The sequence below is a fragment of the Endocarpon pusillum genome (assembly GCF_000464535.1).
Source record: "Endocarpon pusillum Z07020 unplaced genomic scaffold scaffold3805, whole genome shotgun sequence".
Classification (NCBI taxonomy): domain Eukaryota; kingdom Fungi; phylum Ascomycota; class Eurotiomycetes; order Verrucariales; family Verrucariaceae; genus Endocarpon; species Endocarpon pusillum.
In genome coordinates this window covers 19,364-37,039 of record NW_006916364.1, presented here as the reverse complement: position 1 = coordinate 37,039, position 17,676 = coordinate 19,364, and the positions used below count along the sequence as shown (strand labels likewise).

At 49.1% G+C, this 17,676-nt stretch overlaps 4 protein-coding genes across 4 annotated transcripts; 2 read left to right on the top strand and 2 right to left on the bottom strand.

Moving 5' to 3' along the window:
- Nucleotides 1-1,870: 1,870 nt before the first annotated feature.
- EPUS_09120 (uncharacterized protein) lies at nucleotides 1,871-4,480 on the bottom strand (the record flags this gene model as incomplete). Its single annotated transcript, XM_007805035.1, has 1 exon — nucleotides 1,871-4,480. The coding sequence occupies one exon, from the start codon at nucleotides 4,478-4,480 to the stop codon at nucleotides 1,871-1,873; it is 2,610 nt and encodes an 869-aa protein (XP_007803226.1).
- A 4,323-nt stretch (nucleotides 4,481-8,803) lies between these two features.
- EPUS_09119 (uncharacterized protein) lies at nucleotides 8,804-9,856 on the top strand (the record flags this gene model as incomplete). The annotated part of the gene is made up of 1 exon (XM_007805034.1): nucleotides 8,804-9,856. The coding sequence occupies one exon, from the start codon at nucleotides 8,804-8,806 to the stop codon at nucleotides 9,854-9,856; it is 1,053 nt and encodes a 350-aa protein (XP_007803225.1).
- Nucleotides 9,857-11,325: 1,469 nt separating this feature from the next.
- EPUS_09118 (uncharacterized protein) lies at nucleotides 11,326-13,857 on the top strand (the record flags this gene model as incomplete). Its single annotated transcript, XM_007805033.1, has 1 exon — nucleotides 11,326-13,857. The coding sequence occupies one exon, from the start codon at nucleotides 11,326-11,328 to the stop codon at nucleotides 13,855-13,857; it is 2,532 nt and encodes an 843-aa protein (XP_007803224.1).
- A 425-nt stretch (nucleotides 13,858-14,282) lies between these two features.
- Nucleotides 14,283-15,010, bottom strand: EPUS_09117 (uncharacterized protein; the record flags this gene model as incomplete). The annotated part of the gene is made up of 2 exons (XM_007805032.1): nucleotides 14,283-14,414; nucleotides 14,471-15,010. The coding sequence occupies 2 exons, from the start codon at nucleotides 15,008-15,010 to the stop codon at nucleotides 14,283-14,285; spliced, it is 672 nt and encodes a 223-aa protein (XP_007803223.1).
- Between the last annotated feature and the right edge of the window lie 2,666 nt (nucleotides 15,011-17,676).

The window sequence follows — 17,676 nt, the reverse complement described above, 5'->3', positions numbered from 1 at the left end:
CTCTACGCACTCTGCACAGCAGGTTGACAACTGTCTATGTCATGAAGCCGAAAGCGGAGTCCAGAAGTCGATGGAGCGGCTGCGAGATGACTTCCATCATCGAGATTGATATCCATAATCCAAAATCCCTGCCGAAGCTGGTTTTGTGGATCAATGAGATCCATGCTTGGGGGCTTACAGAGCATGCAGTTTCGTGCAAGAAGGACATAGGTGTATTGATTTCGTCGGGGAACTGATGCACTAGGAGACATGACTAGTTACTTAGGACAGTTATCAGCAAAGAGGATGATTAGCGTCATCTAGCTCAATAAAGCTGCAGTTATATCACATAGTCAGTCGTGATTTCCTAAAGGGTATAAAAGCAGGCAAGTAGAGAGACGGTGGGAACGCAAAACTACAGAGCATCCACAGGCATACCCAAGAGGTTATACTATGTAAAAATTAAGCTAGAAAGCAACCTCCAAGCTGGGTTTTATACTACTATAGGAATGTAAACATGTCAAGTTTACTAGGCCACTGAATAAAATAAATTATACAATGCTCTTTTTACTTAGGAATTAGCTTAGAAGGGAAAAAAAATAAAGTAATAATAATAATATCAAATGTATAATTCTAGAATCGATGATGGGAATAGATTGTTTTGACTTGATTTGCCAAAATTTTGTTCCGCCTTATCGTGACTTGTTCGGCCAAAGTCATTCGTAACCATTTTAAACATCTGCAGACCGCCAGAGTGGCAGAGCTCAGGTGGAGGCGCGCTGTTGTATGGGCACGTCCCATGAAGGCACTGGCTTCAGGATTTCCAGATTATATATTCTTCATTGCACAAAATGGTTTCTTATATATCTATCTAAGAAGCCATTCGAGTCGTTTGTAAGACGTGTCTGCATTGACAGATATAGCCAAGAGACCCATCCTACGATTCGCAGGCGCAGGACCAACAATAAGATACGATTTGTGAAGACTCTAAAAACAGAAAAAGAAACCGTTAAGCTTCAGCTGGAGTATTGGAGATTGGACGTCAATTAAAAACGATTATGGATTATGCTTCTGTGGTGGCAGGTCTTAGAATTACAGAGATAAAATGTACTCTATCGTTCATCCCTCCACTGGCACCCCTTTCTGCAGGCTGGTGTCTCTGAAGAGGCACCCTTTACGTTGGTTTGTCCCATCAATTCTTGACAGTGTATTTTGCCTTGGGAAGAAAATGTCATCCGACTTCCCCTTCTCTTATACCACCAACCATCAGTCCTTTCTTGAAAATGCATTTCGACTCCATACACCATGTCAAATTTGTCATGAAACCGATTATAACCTTCCAGGTTGCAGAGTTGAACGGTTCATTCGAGAGCACGATGCCTTGACTTGCCTATACCTTCCCTCCCTTCAGGTCCACATCCGAAACTCACACTGGTAACGGACTTGGCGCAGGACTCCCTATCACGTTTATGCAAACCAAATGTTTCGGTCCTGTGGGACGGGAACCTGCTCCATACGATCACCCACTGAGCAACAGGGTGACCATACAGCAGATTTGGTACATTTCTGACGTGGTGAACGGGAGCACGAGGAGCCAAACTGCATCGAGGAGACCATTTCGAACAGCGGAGCAGATACAGCTCAGAGAGAGCGTTAGGCTAGCTTTTCAATTCAGGATTGTCGCGCTCGAAGGCGGTGACAGCGCCAACAGAATCTCGTTGTACCGCAATTGCTGACAGGTTGGTCTTCTTTATTGGTAACCGTAAAGTATGTAGTTCGTGCGCGTACGGATTGCATTGATAAAAGACTCAGTCCTTCTGGAACGACGTCTAGACCGTCCTGATGAGCTACGTTCTCATCAAGCGTTCTGGAGATGAGTTTTGGTTGCAAACTACGCCGGTTCATTTGACTGATCAAGAAGACGTGGGTCACTCAAAAGAGCAGCGGTCTTGAACGCACGTTCAAGGAGCAATGTTATGTTCAGTTGGCGTATGTCGCTGGCAAGCAAAGGCTGTCGGGAAAGACGCAATATGTGCTGATCCTCATCTGCATTCATGCCCTCGAGACGAAGATGTTCCAGACAGAGACGTTTACTTCTGAATGGTGTGCTGTGAACCACATTCCAGCTCTCCAGCATGTAATCGATATTGTTGGGCGCGTTTGTCGTCGTGTACGAGGGATTTCCGCTGGCAAGCCCTGCAGGCTCTTGGAGTGGACCCAAAGCATTGGTCAGACCTTTGATACTCTCCCGCTGATCTGAGCCGTGTTGTATCACCTGGTCTTTGTGATTTCCAGCATCATCTTGCAGTAGGCTGTATTTGACGGTGTACTTGCGTATATCCACCTTCAAGAATGGCGAAAACTTATCCGAATCCGAATTTTTGATCTGCTGGCCGAATTCCTCCAACCCGGCTGTCGAGTGAGGACGAATATCGTCTTCGGAGGGAATGATTGATAGTTTACGCTTCAGTCGCCTTCCAAATAATAGATCGACAGTGAATGCTGGAAGTAACAGCTTATGTGACTGCTCCGCCAACACTGCCCAAGCACCTATGATGCTATCGGTGACAACAGACCCAGACTTGCCCTTTCGGAGGACGTCTATTTCAATTGCAGGAAGTTGGAGACCGGGAAACAGTTGCGATGTCAAAGGAACGTATCGTAAGCGGTACTTGCGTGTGTGTTTCTGGTCATTCGACCCACCAATGGCACTTTCAGGCTCGTCGAAAGGTGCGAGTGACGCGAGAAAGTTAGGCAAACCGGGAATATCTGGGGACATCAAGGTTGAATTTAGAGTCTTCGCCCTGAGTAATTTCCATTTCGTAAATTTTCCTAGGGGACGAAAGGCATCGGCAACAGTCATCTTCCCATGCGGAAACAAGATTTTGCCAATTTGTGCGAAGATCTCTTCCTTGACGTAACTTGAATCGATGAGCCGTCTTATACCATACTTTTTCTTCAACGACATGTCCATGAAGAATTCATCAAGGACGCCCTTCAGAGTTTTAGAGATGGTGGTGCTTTGCTTATTGATAGAGGTCAACTGCTTCACCATCTGGTGTCCTGCAGAGAGGTCCGATCCTGAATCAATGTAACCCCTCCCAAGTGGTAGTTGAGGAAAAGTCCAACGGCTCCATGTTTTCTGATCCAATCGATTCCACTGCTCCGGTGAATGATGCAGAACGAGGTCTGCTTGGCTGGAATTTTCCCAGACCCACATAGAAACCTTCTCTTGAGGCTCTGCATCTTTAATCGCAGGTAAAGAATTGCGTTCAGCAAGTAATATGGTGCGCTCTGCATTCAAAGCATTTTGGAGGTCCTGCGTTTTGTGGTAACAGATGCTGAGCGAGCCCTCGTGTCCTATAATATCCTCACCTTGTTTGAAAGCCCAAGCAATCATGACGTTGTAGGTTCGTGTGAGATGATCTAGAAGAGATGATGTCACAACCTTTTTCAGATCTGTGCCCTTCGAAGCAGAACGGACACGCAAATGGGTGATATCTCTGCAGAAGCTCGTTAAGGCGTCTCGAGCAGCAGTAACCTGCTTCAACCCTCCTTGGATGTTGATTCTTCCATTTCCTCCTACAACCTCGATTGTAACACTGAATTGTTCTTCTACTTCCTTCAACAATGATTGCCTATGTTTCAAAACGTACTCAAGCTTCTGAGTCGGCAATGGCACATACTGTTCTGTCTGCTCGTCGGCGAGACTCGTGAAAGCCCATTTGTGCCTTAGGATATGATCCACCAGACCTGCTTTCCCGAGCTTGGGTAACCCTTTCTCAGCGGTCACATCTTTTAGAGGATCTCCATCGGGGGTAGAGTTTCCAGTAGGTTTTGGTCTTCCTATACTATTGCTTGCATGTGAGTCAGTATTGGTGACTAGCTTTGGTCGATTGTCTATTTCGCAATATGATCGTAACTGTTCCTGGGTGAAACCATCCATGAGCTTCTTCTTCAACTCCACCCGCTGCTCTCCAGACAGAGCCTTGGATTGGTTTCGGTACGGGTCGGCGATCTGGTCTAGACTTTGTCTGACACTTTCTGAGCTCAAGGGTATATTTTCTGCTTGTAAGGCCTCTAAGATTCGTGGTTGAGATGCTTTAGACCGCTCAGCTTCATCGTCTGTAGCTGCAGGAATATGTCGATCTCTGTCCTTCAGGACAAGTACCTCGGCGGGTTTCCCAAGGGCTGAAACACCCAGCTCAGCGACTCGTGGTGGCTTCCATATCCGCCGTAGTTTGTTCTTCCTCCTTTTGGATGTGCGGTGCTTCCTTTGCGGTTCTTTGACATCTCCGCCGATATTTTCGCCAATGTCTTCGCCAGCGTCTTCGCCAGTATCCTCGCCAATATTTTCAACTACAGCAGCCGCTGTGCTTTGTGTTCGAGGACTCGGCCGGTCTGGACGCCGGCAATGGGGTGCTTGATGGAGGAGAGAGCGGGTGATCTGTAGTCGACATCGTAGGCACACGGAGGCGTCCTTGGGCACTCTGATCCACATATAGAACCAATTGATCCAAGCTTGTGACAAATGCGAACTGCTCGCCGTAGCAACAGTGAACCACAGAAATCTGCGCTGGCCAAAAGTTTCAGCTTCGATGATGCAGACAGGTAGTTTAGTCTTGGCAGGGGCGCACTCAAAATATCATGGCAGAGGTCTAGGATACTAAGTAGTAACTACTAACCTAACTTAAACTTGGTTTCATCCAGTTGTATTCCGGATTGGGTAGTCGTGTTCGACGATTTCTCTGATGGAACGTCTATCGAAACGCGTACTACACTATTCTATTCATCAGTATCTATAATGCAATTGTAAGCACTTCAATGTCAACCTGAAAATTGGTCTTGCCATTCTCTATCCATTGCCCCCTACCTCAGGATATTTCTAGTTATCTTAGCAAATTGAACCAATAGAAAGCCTCTACTCTGTACCAGAACCTCATTTCAAGACGTTCTAACCCAATTCGGAAGTAGCAACACTATAGAGAATAGAATTTGATATATCTACTATGGAAAGGCTAAATAGCGAGCCTAACACTTCGAATTGTGGGCGTCACCGTTTCAATTAAGATGCGGTATTTCCAGTGGGTTGTGAATATTCACTAGGTACCAGTTTTTGCTCGCTTGGACGAGTCGGTACCGTACGCGTAGCAGGTCGCAAGGAAAGTACTTCGGACAACTGGCTTTGCACTTGATTTTCTTGGGCTTCCAACTCTGAATTCCTACTTTTTTGGGCCGAGGGCTGTCCTTGGCCTGCGAAGCAGCTTCAACGACATCAATTGGCCCTGAAATCTCCTCTTGATGATGTTTTGAGTCATTTGCTGCACATCAATTGGTACGTTCCTAACCTACTGCCATTTTTGGGGGCAAGAATTTAAGGTTAAGGTCGTCATTAAAAGATATCAAATTTACGTAGTGGGTCAGAAAGGTGGATACGGCTCTTCATGGCAGCACCTGACTTGTAGTAGGACTGAAACTCTGCGCGTCGCTGCCTGCTATCAAATACAGCGACCACGAATCAGCTTTCGGTCTGCGAGTCTCTCAACATGAAGCTGTACAAATCCACACAAATCCACGCCCTTCTGCCCTTGCCCAGACAGCCATATCTCTGAGGTGGAGTTGTCACGTGCTTGTTACGCTTGGCGTCCGTAGATAGCTTCCGTTGCTCTTCAAGTTTTGCAACTTCTCTCCCAAGTCCATACTCAATTGAATCAATCAATTTGCTCATACCATACCAGGGGTGCAAGCCTCCCACACTCTTTACATTGCATTTAGATGAATGGCACCAGTTTTGGAAAATCACCCGGAACCAAACCTATCTTCACATAACCCACACTCTTACAGAACGAGAATACTTAAGAACAGACCGTCTCGGACAGCCTGCAGATCCATATCTTCTCTGGATGGAGTTGGGAAGAATGCTAGTGGATTCCGAAGCACCTAGCTTGAACTTATATTACTTCCCCTATGTCTACGATGGTGTACAAAGATAGAAAGTAGGGTTAACCCTGTTTACTGTCCTGAAGCTGTGTATTGCGTTACTTTTCGTTGTAAATCGGAATTGCATTCACCAGGCGCAATATATGCTTCTTTATTTTTTCTAGGCTGTTTGTCGCTTGAGAGAAGTGAAGCTCAGTCAGCCATTGTGGCTTTAGAGGCTGGACCTTCTTTCAGCCTTCAAAACTGCTCACGTCTCACAAGTTTTGCTTGTTCATCTCAACAGCCGTCAAAAATTCAGATAAATCGCGCTTGCTACTTAAGTCATCAAGGGCAGTTTTCAAGAAGTGACACTCTCGATAAAGTATGCTCAATGATTGGCCAAGAACCGTTTTCTGTTTCTGCCCGAACCCAGTTCTGGAAGAAGCTAAATCGTGAAGAGGACATGGATGGTTGTAGGCCATGGATGGTTGTAGGCCATGGATTCTATCGATAAGAACCGATTTTCTGCCGTCCCGCACCCGACAACTTGGATCGATCAGATAACGGCCGAACCAGAGCGTGGCTACCAGACGCGACATCCGCAAGCAGAATTCGCAATAATCCTGATGAGGCTTCTAAAAAGCTCGAGCAACTCCGCTGGGCTGACGTGGAAGATGTATCATCACATCAAGACCAAAAGCAGTGTGCCGTCGTATTTCAATAATAGAAACCCCCAAGGTCTTTTCTCTCTCTTGTTGACAAGCCATAAGTAACGGGCGATCACCATCGAGCCGAGGCTTCATGCCAAGAACCGGCTGTGCAGGACTGGGTCTATGCCCTGACCGGTAAGGCGCTTCTCGGCATTCGATATTTTTATGTGCACAGCCACAAGCTCGGCGACAGGCTTGCATCGAGATCGCCGCAAACCCGATGTTGCAATGTCCATCTCGAAGATTTCCATATGACGTTAGCTGAGTCTACTACGTACCATACGCGCTTCGAATCAAGGCAGATCTAAGGGACAGTATCACATGATGGATGCGGCCCTTGAATCAACAATGCTTGTGAGACGAGGTGAGGTTGATGGCATCCAATCAGTGGATCAGGCAGGGATCCCAGTCATTGGTATCACCAAGATCCCGCATGGTCTCGGCGAATCAAAGCACACATGACGTCCAAGACCAAAATCCCTCAGCTGAAGTTGCACAGACTAACGGAAGTCTAACTTGTGACATTGCTCAACGACTGGTGGTTTGGAGTGCTATTCCCTTCTGTCAAAAACATTTCCCGGTCGATCGAAACGTTGAAAGCAGCAGACTTCCTCACCCAGCGCGACGACTGGTTCCCTATTGACGGTATCTACATAATCCGAAGCGGGGGGAGCACATGTCGCATCCATGGTGTCGGAATCGGTAGTACAGGGAAATGGAGTGCTCCCTGTCATCCATGCCTTGTCCGGGGAAGAGAAACGTGCATCTCAAGCGCGCCGCAAAAGGGGGCCCTATACTCTCGCGCTTTGCTGATGGTTTTGAAACAGGCAACAGGGGTTGTAGGTAGCCATTAAGGAGTATTTTCGCGTCGGAGATGCACTACGTAAGTAACGTGATGAGTACAGTTCGTCGCGCGCAGCGTAAGGTGAATCCATGCTTTCGCCGTTCTTGGTCAAATGACCGAGAAGATCATCGCCTTGCGCTGACACGAGAGGCTAGTACAGCTCGGTGTCTGAGCTTCTGGAAGGATGACCATTAGAGGTATCCTCCGCTACAATAATAATATATGTGCAATCTCTTGCCGCTGTGCAGCGGCGTCATCCAATCTTGAGGCAGACCTGTAATCCACGATTGTTCCCATACAGACTACTGGTTCTCTGCAAATAATTCTCGCATAAGTACGGAGTAGTCTGATTCAATTCAGCTGAGCTGGGACACCAGTGGTGAGGACTGATCATTCTGCCTTTCTTGGGTGCAGATGGCTGGCTGCATGGACGGCTTTACAAGCTCTTCTGGGTACGAGTGTTATTGCGATTTCGGGTGTGGCTGGGCCGAAAGAAGACGATCATGGTCACGCTGCAAGCATTTTGGCTTGCATATCTGGCTGCAGGTCTGGCTGCATATCTGGCTGCAGGTCTGGCTGCTCCAACGCGTGCTCCGATGCAGCTTTCGATGAACTGCCACCGCCATGGCCTGTCGATCTCTGCTCCTGCATGCAAAACCATCACGCATTCAATTCAACCCTACTACGTACAGTGAGAATCCTGGCCATCATGGCAAAGTGTTTTGGCAAAGTGTTTTAGGTGATGACCATCTTGATGGCATTGGCACGGTATGGCCGGGGCAGCTCTGGCAGCTCTAACTAGTTAGCAAGACTAAGACGGAGATAGCCAGGTCGCTTCGGACACGCCTATGCAGAGTGGATTTGGCATTTGGACGTTTTGGGTCAGGACAGTAGCAGACCACTAACTAACCCAGTACGTAGTAGGACTGCGTACGTCTGTACGTAGTAGGAGGTAGTAGTACGTAGTAGCCTGTGCCCTCTGGCCGCCGCCGCTTAACAAGCCCCCAGATCCAAGGCGCTGTTTTTCGCCTCTGCTCGGTAGCACTACTCTTAGTAGCCATTCTGGATATAAGGCAGTCCTCCACCCCCACCATCTCGCTCCCTTGCCCATTCTGGTCATCCTTCCTCCATTCCGCCTCCCCTCTCAACCACCACCACCACCACCATCTCCGCCTCGCCATCTCACGCCTTCTCTAATCCTCTTAAATCTCGATCAAGGCGCGCACACTCTGTCCCTTGGCGGACTGCCAGATATAATTTGTTTCAATTTGTTTCTCATTTTTCTCTCCACTTCTCCTTCCCATACGCTCACGGTACCTCTTTTCGCACTTTCTACATAACGCCCGCCATAATGCCGACCATGTTATTACCTGCCTCTGCTGCGGCTTTCGCACCTCGATCCGCTCCCAACGTCGTTCTCAACTCCAAGGTGGAGCCATGGTTGACCGTCACTCTCAAGCGCATCAACCGGATAAAGCGGCCTCTGAACAGTGTACCTCAGCATACTCGGTGTCTCACCGAGACTTTGTCATCGCCCAATGCTATATGGTCGTTATGCTCTCTCATGCTACCTAAAGCGCCTGAGTCAGAGCTACGCAAGGATGCAAACCCATTAGTCGAGGCATTGTTCAATTATCAGCTTCTTCACATCGAAGCGTATGTCGTTCACGTCGATATGGTCTCACAGAATGAGGTCGCCTTCAAGCTAACACCAGAGACGATTGAGTCACTCGTTGAACATCACAAGGACATCTTTTCTGTCGACACTGCTGCCGCCACTTGGAATTGGTCTGAGAAGGAAGTTCAACTAAAGAAGCTGCAAGAAGAATTCGTCCAAAGCGCCAACAAATTTGTCTATCGCACGAACGCGTTGGCTTTGGAAGGTCTGGAAGAAGATGGAGCTGGCGAGTTGCTCTGCGGTCGAAGCGACGAAGTCCGAGAGGCCATCATGGGTCTTTTTGTGCCTCTCCTCCCACCTCCACAGAGGATTGTCGATGTCGTTCGTCCTGCTCCACTCCTTCCAAGCTCTTCAGGTGCTGAACAATGGTGGCCTTCGCAACCCATGCAAGCCCAGTTTTCTGCACCTATGGACTCTTGGAGGGTAGTGCCATCAAGTCCTAGCCCAGTTCCATCAAGTGATTCCCATCACAACATGTGGGCTGGCGTGGGCATGAACGACATGCACCAGCTACCATCACCAACGCCATCTTACAGCTCACCGTTCCCTGCTTGTTCCTATAGCGCCCCACAGTACTACAGCGCGCCGACCACGTCCGTATCCATTCCACAATTACCACTTCCAAGCATGTTGGCCCAACAGCAATGCAGCTCTACTGCTGCCATGACCAGCTATGGCTGGGATAGGTATTTGGAGTACACGATGCCGTACGCGACAGCCATGTGAGAATATTTTTGACCCTCTTGTGACAACACCCTTTTACTTCTGCCGATGTCTCACCGGCGCCGCTATGGCATTTGACACTATCGACGAGTGATGCGACCCTGAGCAAAGAACGACAGCGCATACAGGCATTAACATCAATATATATCATCAGCATCTGTGGCATGGAGTTATGATCGATTCAGCGACTTTTGGATACCCTGATTTGAACATTGGAATAATTTTCATCGGCAAGCGATTGGTTCTCTCTGGATTGTGTCAACATATACGACGTGGGTTTGCGACGTTTTGGCTTCTTGGATGATTTTGCATATCCCTGGGTGGATCAGATTCCTGCATTTCCATAAGAACGAATGCCTCACGGCAAGGAACGGATCTCATGCGCAGAAGGAATCTCTATTTGATATGTCGTGTCGAACAGCCGAGTGTCCTCGAGTCGGCTAGTCCTTCTCGGTGATTCGCTCTGAAAGACAAGCACAGCTATTTCACCCTTGCTACTGGCTAGCTTGATGAAATCGATTGGGCAACGGCATGGTGATGGAAAGCAATATCTGGGATATTGCTTGCATTGCTTTACTACATCACATCTGCTGGAAGGGGCAAAGGGAGGATACAGTTCGTGGCTTCAAGGATTCGTCTGTGGCGGTCCTGGAGCGAGAGATGATCTGTGATCATCTCGTATGGGTTGTGGACTCTCCGAACCTCGGAAGGTAGATCTGATGTGGTCTATAGGGTCATCTCCTATACTTCGGCCTGGTGCCGAGGAAGCTTTTCCACCGGATGGAAAGGAATCAGATGCTGGATCATCGAAGCAGTGCCTCGATTATATATCACAACTGTAATAAACAATTGAACATGTTTGAACTTCCCATCGTGCAGCCTTCGGTTCTTGAGCCTGTAACCCCTGTAGAGTCCCAATGATCTGATCACCGAAATTGACTGCAATATTTCCAAGCTTTGCGATCCTTCAGTCGAGTCTCCCAGAATAGCCATCACGTTAGTCATCACATTAGCCCTCACATTCGAGCTGATTGGCGGCACCGAGTGGCCGGGAGGAATAGCAGGCGGGCACTGGCAGCTGAGTGCCATCCATAGCGCATGGCGGAGAAACAAGGCGTGGGCTGGATCGTGCCAGCACAATGACGTTCTTCCGGGCATTGGCTGACCCCTCTCTGAACTCATCCTGATCCAGCTGCAAGCTGCACAACGGCAAGCTGCATGACGGCAAGCTGACAGTCCGTCCGGAAAGGTGTCCAAACAGACTTCATTGCAGTCCACTGCTGAGTCTTAAATATTTGCTACCAAATTAAATCTGAGTCAGTCACTCTTAAGTAAAGAAATTTCACTGCCCGATCTGAGAACCGGCTCTGATCTTCTTCTCAGACCATGCAACCCAACACAACAGCTTCACATTAGAAGGACCTTTGAGTTAGTTAAGGCGTATATCTGATCTCTCGTACCAATCATCAATCATGGCAGCGCTGCATTCTGCCTTACAAGCCCTTGGGCCATGCAAATTCGAGGACGTTCCTGGATCACCACCAGAGCTGGAAGGCTACTTACAAGACCTCTTTCAACAAGCACAACTCATTCTCGAATCAATACCTATACCCCCTCCTGACGAGAAGCTTGAGACTCGTTCCCGTTCTCATACAACCACTTCGATTGCCTCCAATGCCTCCGAGATCTCGTCTTCCTCCGCGCGATCTGCTCCACCAATTTCTGAACATGCCGCGCTACAAAAGGAATGGGGCAAGCCAATCAAGCTGTCTGCAAAAGACAACCCCCTCAACATGGCCGTATATAGAATGGGTGGGAAAGATGGAAGAGGTGCATGGTTTGCACGACGAAGTGTGCAGGAAGGACTGGGATTCGCCAAATTCAAGAAGTCACTAGAGCTGGAATTTCCTGAATCGTTAGCCGTACAGGGCGCACCCGGTGAGGGAAATGTAAGAGGGATTGGTGGTGACAAGAGGGTCGAAGATATTTCAGTTCCAGGCAAAGGCCGGGTCGAGGTCTTTCAGCTCAGCGCACAATTTCCTGGCCCAACTACACCGCGGGATTTTGTCACATTGCTCATCAGTTCATCAAATGCCATAAAGCAGAATGACAACTCGGGCAGGCCGGACTTAACTCCGCGCCATTATATGATCATTTCCAAACCTTGTGATCATCCTGAAACCCAACCACGAGATGGCTTTGTACGAGGCTATTACGAAAGCGTGGAATTTATCCGAGAAGTGCCACAACGACCGAAAAGGACGAGGTCATCTTTGGACTTGACTAAGCTGGGGGCTGGTACAAGAAGTGCTTTAGAGAAAGAAGCTCTGCTTAGGAATGCTGAGAAGAAAATGACCAACTCCATGTCTACGAATCATGAAAATCGGAGCATGGGCGATCTCAGCGCTGCCACAAAAGGTAGTGAGGAGCTGAATAGAAGGAGGGGAAAGACCATTTCTTTTTCGGAGTCGAAAGCAGACGATATGCATGCTGACGACGACGGCGTGGAGGAAAAGTACGATCCTGAAGCAAATCCAGTAGAATGGATCATGGTTACTCGAAGTGACCCGGGTGGAAGTGTTCCCAGATTCATGGTCGAAAGAGGAACGCCAGGGAGCATCGTAGCAGATGCGTCCAAATTCCTGAATTGGGCGTGCCAGAACGAGGACATTGAGGATTCGAAGAGTGATTCTCATGTAGACTTGGGGCACCGTCGTGACAGCATTGCGAGTTACCAGACCAATGGTCACCTTGCTGGCCTCGACCACGATTCAGCTGGAGAAATGGCCACATCGGATGAACTTTCCTCAGCATTACCGTCGACATCGCACTCTCAAGCAAAGTCTGCTAACCAAGCGGGAATCCTATCGGACATGACAGGTGCCCTCTCTGCGGGACTTGAGGCATACGCACCGCAGATCGTCCTCGACCGCCTTCCAGGACATACACCCCAAGGATCCATCCACACTGGAGCAGGCAGCTCAACCACTCTGGGTCTAGATGCCGACGACGATTCATCCGACTCCATGTCAACCACTTCCTTTGCCAGCGCAGACTCGCATCTCGACGATGAATCATCAACCGACCAGCCCAGCGCCAGTCCCCCACCAACAACCTCCAAATCCTCATCCCAACAGAAAGGCAAACCCAAAGACGTGTCGAGTTCCAAGTCCAAAACCCACCTAACCTCCCACGAAAAAGAGCTCGCCAAACTCTCCGCCCGCCGCACAGCCCTTGACGCTAAGATCGCCTCCACCCGAAGCAAATCCGCCCAATCCGCCCAATCACAGACACAGAAAGAAAAAGAAGCCCTCCGCAGAGCCGAGGAAAAACACGCCAAAGAAATGGCCAAACAAGAAGAGAAGTATCGACGACAGATTGAGAAGATTGAACAGAGGAAGAAGAGGGAAGAGAAGAAGATGGAGGAGCGAAGGAGGAAGGAGCAGGAGAAAGCGGAGGAGAGGAGGAAGAAAGAAGACGAGAAGGATCAGAGGACGAAAGTGGAGAGGGAGAGGGACGAGGCTAGGGAGGAGGCGAAGAGGCTTAGAGCAGAGATTGAAGAGGTGTGGGTTAAGAGGGTGGAGGGCTTAGAGGCTGAAATGCGGAAGTTGAAAGGGAGTGGTAAGAAGGACGGTAGTCTTCACCAAGAAGACAAAGGTGGGACAGAAAAGGAGACAGATGAAAAGCTTCCCACCCTTCCGCCTCGACCAGTCCCCGTCAGCCCAGCAGTCGAGAAAGATTTCGTCAAGAAGAACCTCCTGAAAGAAGAGAAGTCGGGCCTGGGAAGGAGGATGAGGGGAGTCAGTTTCGGCAGCGGAAGCCCCAAGATCAACGGCAATACGGGTGCCGGTGCCAGCAGTGATGGGGAGAGCGGGAAGAGTACCACTAGCAGCCTGAGAGGCTCGAGTCTGTTGAGGAGAGCTCCTACGACCCTGGGCATCATAGGTGCAGCTGCGGCCGGGAGCGGTGAGAGTCTAGAGCATAAGAAGGGCGCGTCTTCTTGAATGGAGGGACGAGTGGAGCAGGGGCTGACGGATACTTTATCATTGCTACAATGCTCATGCAACAAGTACTATCTATAAACGGGTTGAGCTGCGGAAGATAGATTGGAGCGCGAATCATGAGTCATGGCCCTGTTAGTTATCACGTACAGCCTTCGAGAATGCTCTTGGATCGCCGAATCATTGTGACTAGGCCGATACAGAAGCTGATACAGAAGCTGATACAGAGGGCCAGTATAACTTGAACTCAGAAGCTTTTACCCAGGCGGTCTTACCAGCTCCGGGATGATTGCCCTCCCTCTGGCGGAGATTGCCCTTAGGGCTCTAGACACCATCCTCATAACATTACTACGTCAACAAAGATGAGGTTCATGGATATCATCTCCCTGGATTGGGTTGACAACGACGCGATGCCTAGCAAGTTGGTTTCAAGGCTCCACAACCTTTAGTCTGTCGATTTTCCTGTCAACATGTCCCCAGGACCATTTCTCGCCGTCTTGGCCCCTTACAATCTCTACTCTGACGACAGCATAGCGCGACGTCCCTGCTGATGCGGGGTCCTGACAGAAAGTCAGGTGGTTGTCTTTGGAGACAGCAGGGACTTGTCCGGACATACCATGTTTGGTGGAGCGTTGCCAATGATAGTATCCAAAAATATCCGGAGGTTCGGAGCCTTTGCCAACAGATCCCCTACACTCGGGTCCAAGTAATGGCGAAAGGACCATTCGAGGAAATCTCGCATCTGATCATCGTCGAGGTGGGACTTGGGTGTCGTGTTGGAAAAGGCCGTGTTGCCTTTCCACCCCAGAAAGAGTTTCCTGAGGGTGGCAGGTAGATCTTCGACCACGGTTTTGTGCACCATGTTTCTGAAGCCTCCGAGCGCAACCGACTGGAGACGAGCCATGTTGTCTGGCCCGATCTTCCGTCGGAGGACATGGAGGTAGGCTTCGTGTTTCAAGCTGATGGTGGCCAGCTCGTAGAAGATCGGGAGTGATTCATCGTAGCAGGTGCGGCATGTGCGAAAGATGGCCCACGGTGCCTGCTCGGGCGAGAGGGTCGCACTGGCGACGGTGACGCTCAATTCGGAGAAGAGATGGCGGTAGACTAGTAACCTAACTTCGGTGGGGAGGTGCAGAAAGCAAAGAGGCGGGTTCATGGCTCTGGTCCTGATGGGCAATTCGAGAGGAATTGGGCTGCTGCTGCTGCTGCTGCTGCTGCTGAGGCAGGTTGCCCACCCTGGGCAGTGAAAGAAACCCTGATCGAAGGGTAACTAGTGGAACGTGGTGAGAGTTTACTAGCACGAGTCCTCTGTAGCACAGCCAGATCTGTTGAGCCGCAGGTCTAAGCTGCGGGTCCTCCGGTCTGTGCTTGTAATAGTTCCAGTTAACCACGGCCTCTGGGCCTTTTTACAGATGTTCCATAGGGCTTCCGGGCCCGGTCATAAGAGAGGGGAGGATGTCTGCCGCCAAGTGCCACTAGCTTATTAACTTAGCTGCACACCTCAACTTGGAGTGCTGCCAGTGCAATAACAACTGGAAGCAGAGTACTCTGTAAATGCGCAGCTTTTCTTCACAGCTTTGCAGTCATCCTTCAGGATTTGCTGACGATGAGCTGATATGCCTGCCATCATGTATCAGATTTGCATTTACAAGCTATACAATTTTCTGCTTGTGCCCGGTTTCATGGTTCTTTTCTCAGACAACCGCAATTCACATTCCAAAGAGAAGTATATATCACCTTTTGATACTGAAGCAATCCAGCGCGTCCTGGTGACTACAAGCCGTCTTCGGATATCTGCATTGCTTCTTCTTTCTCTTAACAAGATGCCCACAGAAAGAATTGCACTTTTCCAAACCGCTGATACCGCTGAGTCCAGAGATGTCTTCTTCTCCGAACTATCTGAACGACGCTCGGAGCGGTTATAGCTACACTGCGGAGGGACAACGAAGGAACCAGACAATCGACCGTATTCTCAACAATCATTTTGAGAGGAGTGTCGTTGTAGAAGAACTAAGGGTTCCTCGTGATGACGAAAGAGGTAATTTCCTTTCTCGTTATTCATTCAGTCTTCATCGAATTACTTGTTTGTAGAATTGCATGCTGATATTTCAGGTAGTGGCACGAGCACGTGCCTCTCATATTTCTAATGCTCAACGTCTACAGTCCATTGCAGATCGAGACAGAAGATATATGAACTCAAGTAGATCGGATCTACAGAAGAGAAAGGATGTAGAAGCAAGTCTGATGAGGTTTTTCATTTACCTAGACGCGGAATTGGGCACCTCGTTGTCATCCTGTTTCAACCAATGGCTGACCTGTCTACAGCTGGAAGACCACGAAGTGTGGTGAACGGATACCGACAGACATTGCTGAGATGATAGCCAGTCACAACAGCAAAACTGCGGATGGAGATACACCCCTGGGTTTGGCAAGGCAGTACAGTGGCAAACATCCAGGACGATGAGGGTTCAGAGTCTCAACAATCTCGATCTTGCTGACTGGTTACTTGCCCAACGATGCCGGTCGTTTTGTCTGTCAGTCTTTTGTATATCGTGCAGGAGTAAAATCCTTCATCTGCTAGCGCATCAGGGGCTTGAACAAGACGACAATAATACTCGTTTATGGCGGGGATCTTTGAGAAACTGCCGCGTATACCTAATAAGTGGACATAACAACCTAATAGTGCTGCCATTATCCTTATCGGATCATCCGAAAACGCTACATCATTGGACCGTAGTTATCGTATCATTGGATTTTCATTATCCTACGCTATCATTCAGTTGTCATTAGTTAGGATATTCATGTACGTGTACGTACCGAATGGCGAAAAAGACTAACAAGATAGCGAACAGTTAGATCACAAGGGATAAAGAGAGAAAGGGGGGCTTGGGGCAGAGAGAAAGTTGGATGCCCAGAAGCACAATCTCAGCACCAATAGTTACATGCAGTGCTCGTTCTGTAAGTACAGCCTTGCCAGCACCACAGGAGAGATGCTTGCTAGGCTTGCTCATCGCTAACTCAACTGATCTATGGCTTATCCCACAGATCTAATCTTCGTTCCTGCATGCGCATCTGTCTTGTAGTTGATTCACATTCAAAATCAGCATCCCAGCTCCTTGCCAGTCGCAGTCGCAGTCGCAGTCGCAGTCGCAGTCGCAGTCGCAGACATGGGCTGGGCTGGGCAATCCCTGCCCGTCCTGTATTCGCCGGCGACAGAAGAGACTCTTCAAGATGCAGAAGAGGTGTGTGGGTGTATCAATTGAGACATCTGCCCCGGCTCTTGAGATGTTGGATTAGCTAGCTAGGCCTTGTGTGTTGCAGCTGATCAGGAGGTTTGGTGGTTGGGCCTCTTGCATAAGGATATGGAGGCTTGGGATCATAATGGGTTTGCACTCAGAATGTTGTGAGGACGGGAGGTAGATGTAGCTCTGTCAGCCTCTTTGGTCAGCTAGAGGAGACTGAGGTCGGAAGGGCTCGCATGGTTCCGTGGTTGAGTGGCGGTGTGGTGATCCTTTGAGCTGTTGGTGTGGTGCTGGACGCATGGCATTCCAGCCTTCGAATCAATGACCGAGCATGCAAACAAAGCGCACCAGGATTAATGACGAATCCAGCTCGAGGTCTTGATCGGGTTGTTAAAAAAAGTGGTTTCTTTTCCCTGCTTCGGATACTCCACGAATAAAGATTCTTCAAGCGCTTCTCTCTTCACTTGCACCAACCCCTGCCCCCCTTTTCTTCACATAATCCCATCATACCGCCTCCCTTCCCATCCATTACCCCTATTTCCCACCCCCATCCCGCCTTTCCACCTCCTCGTCCCCATCC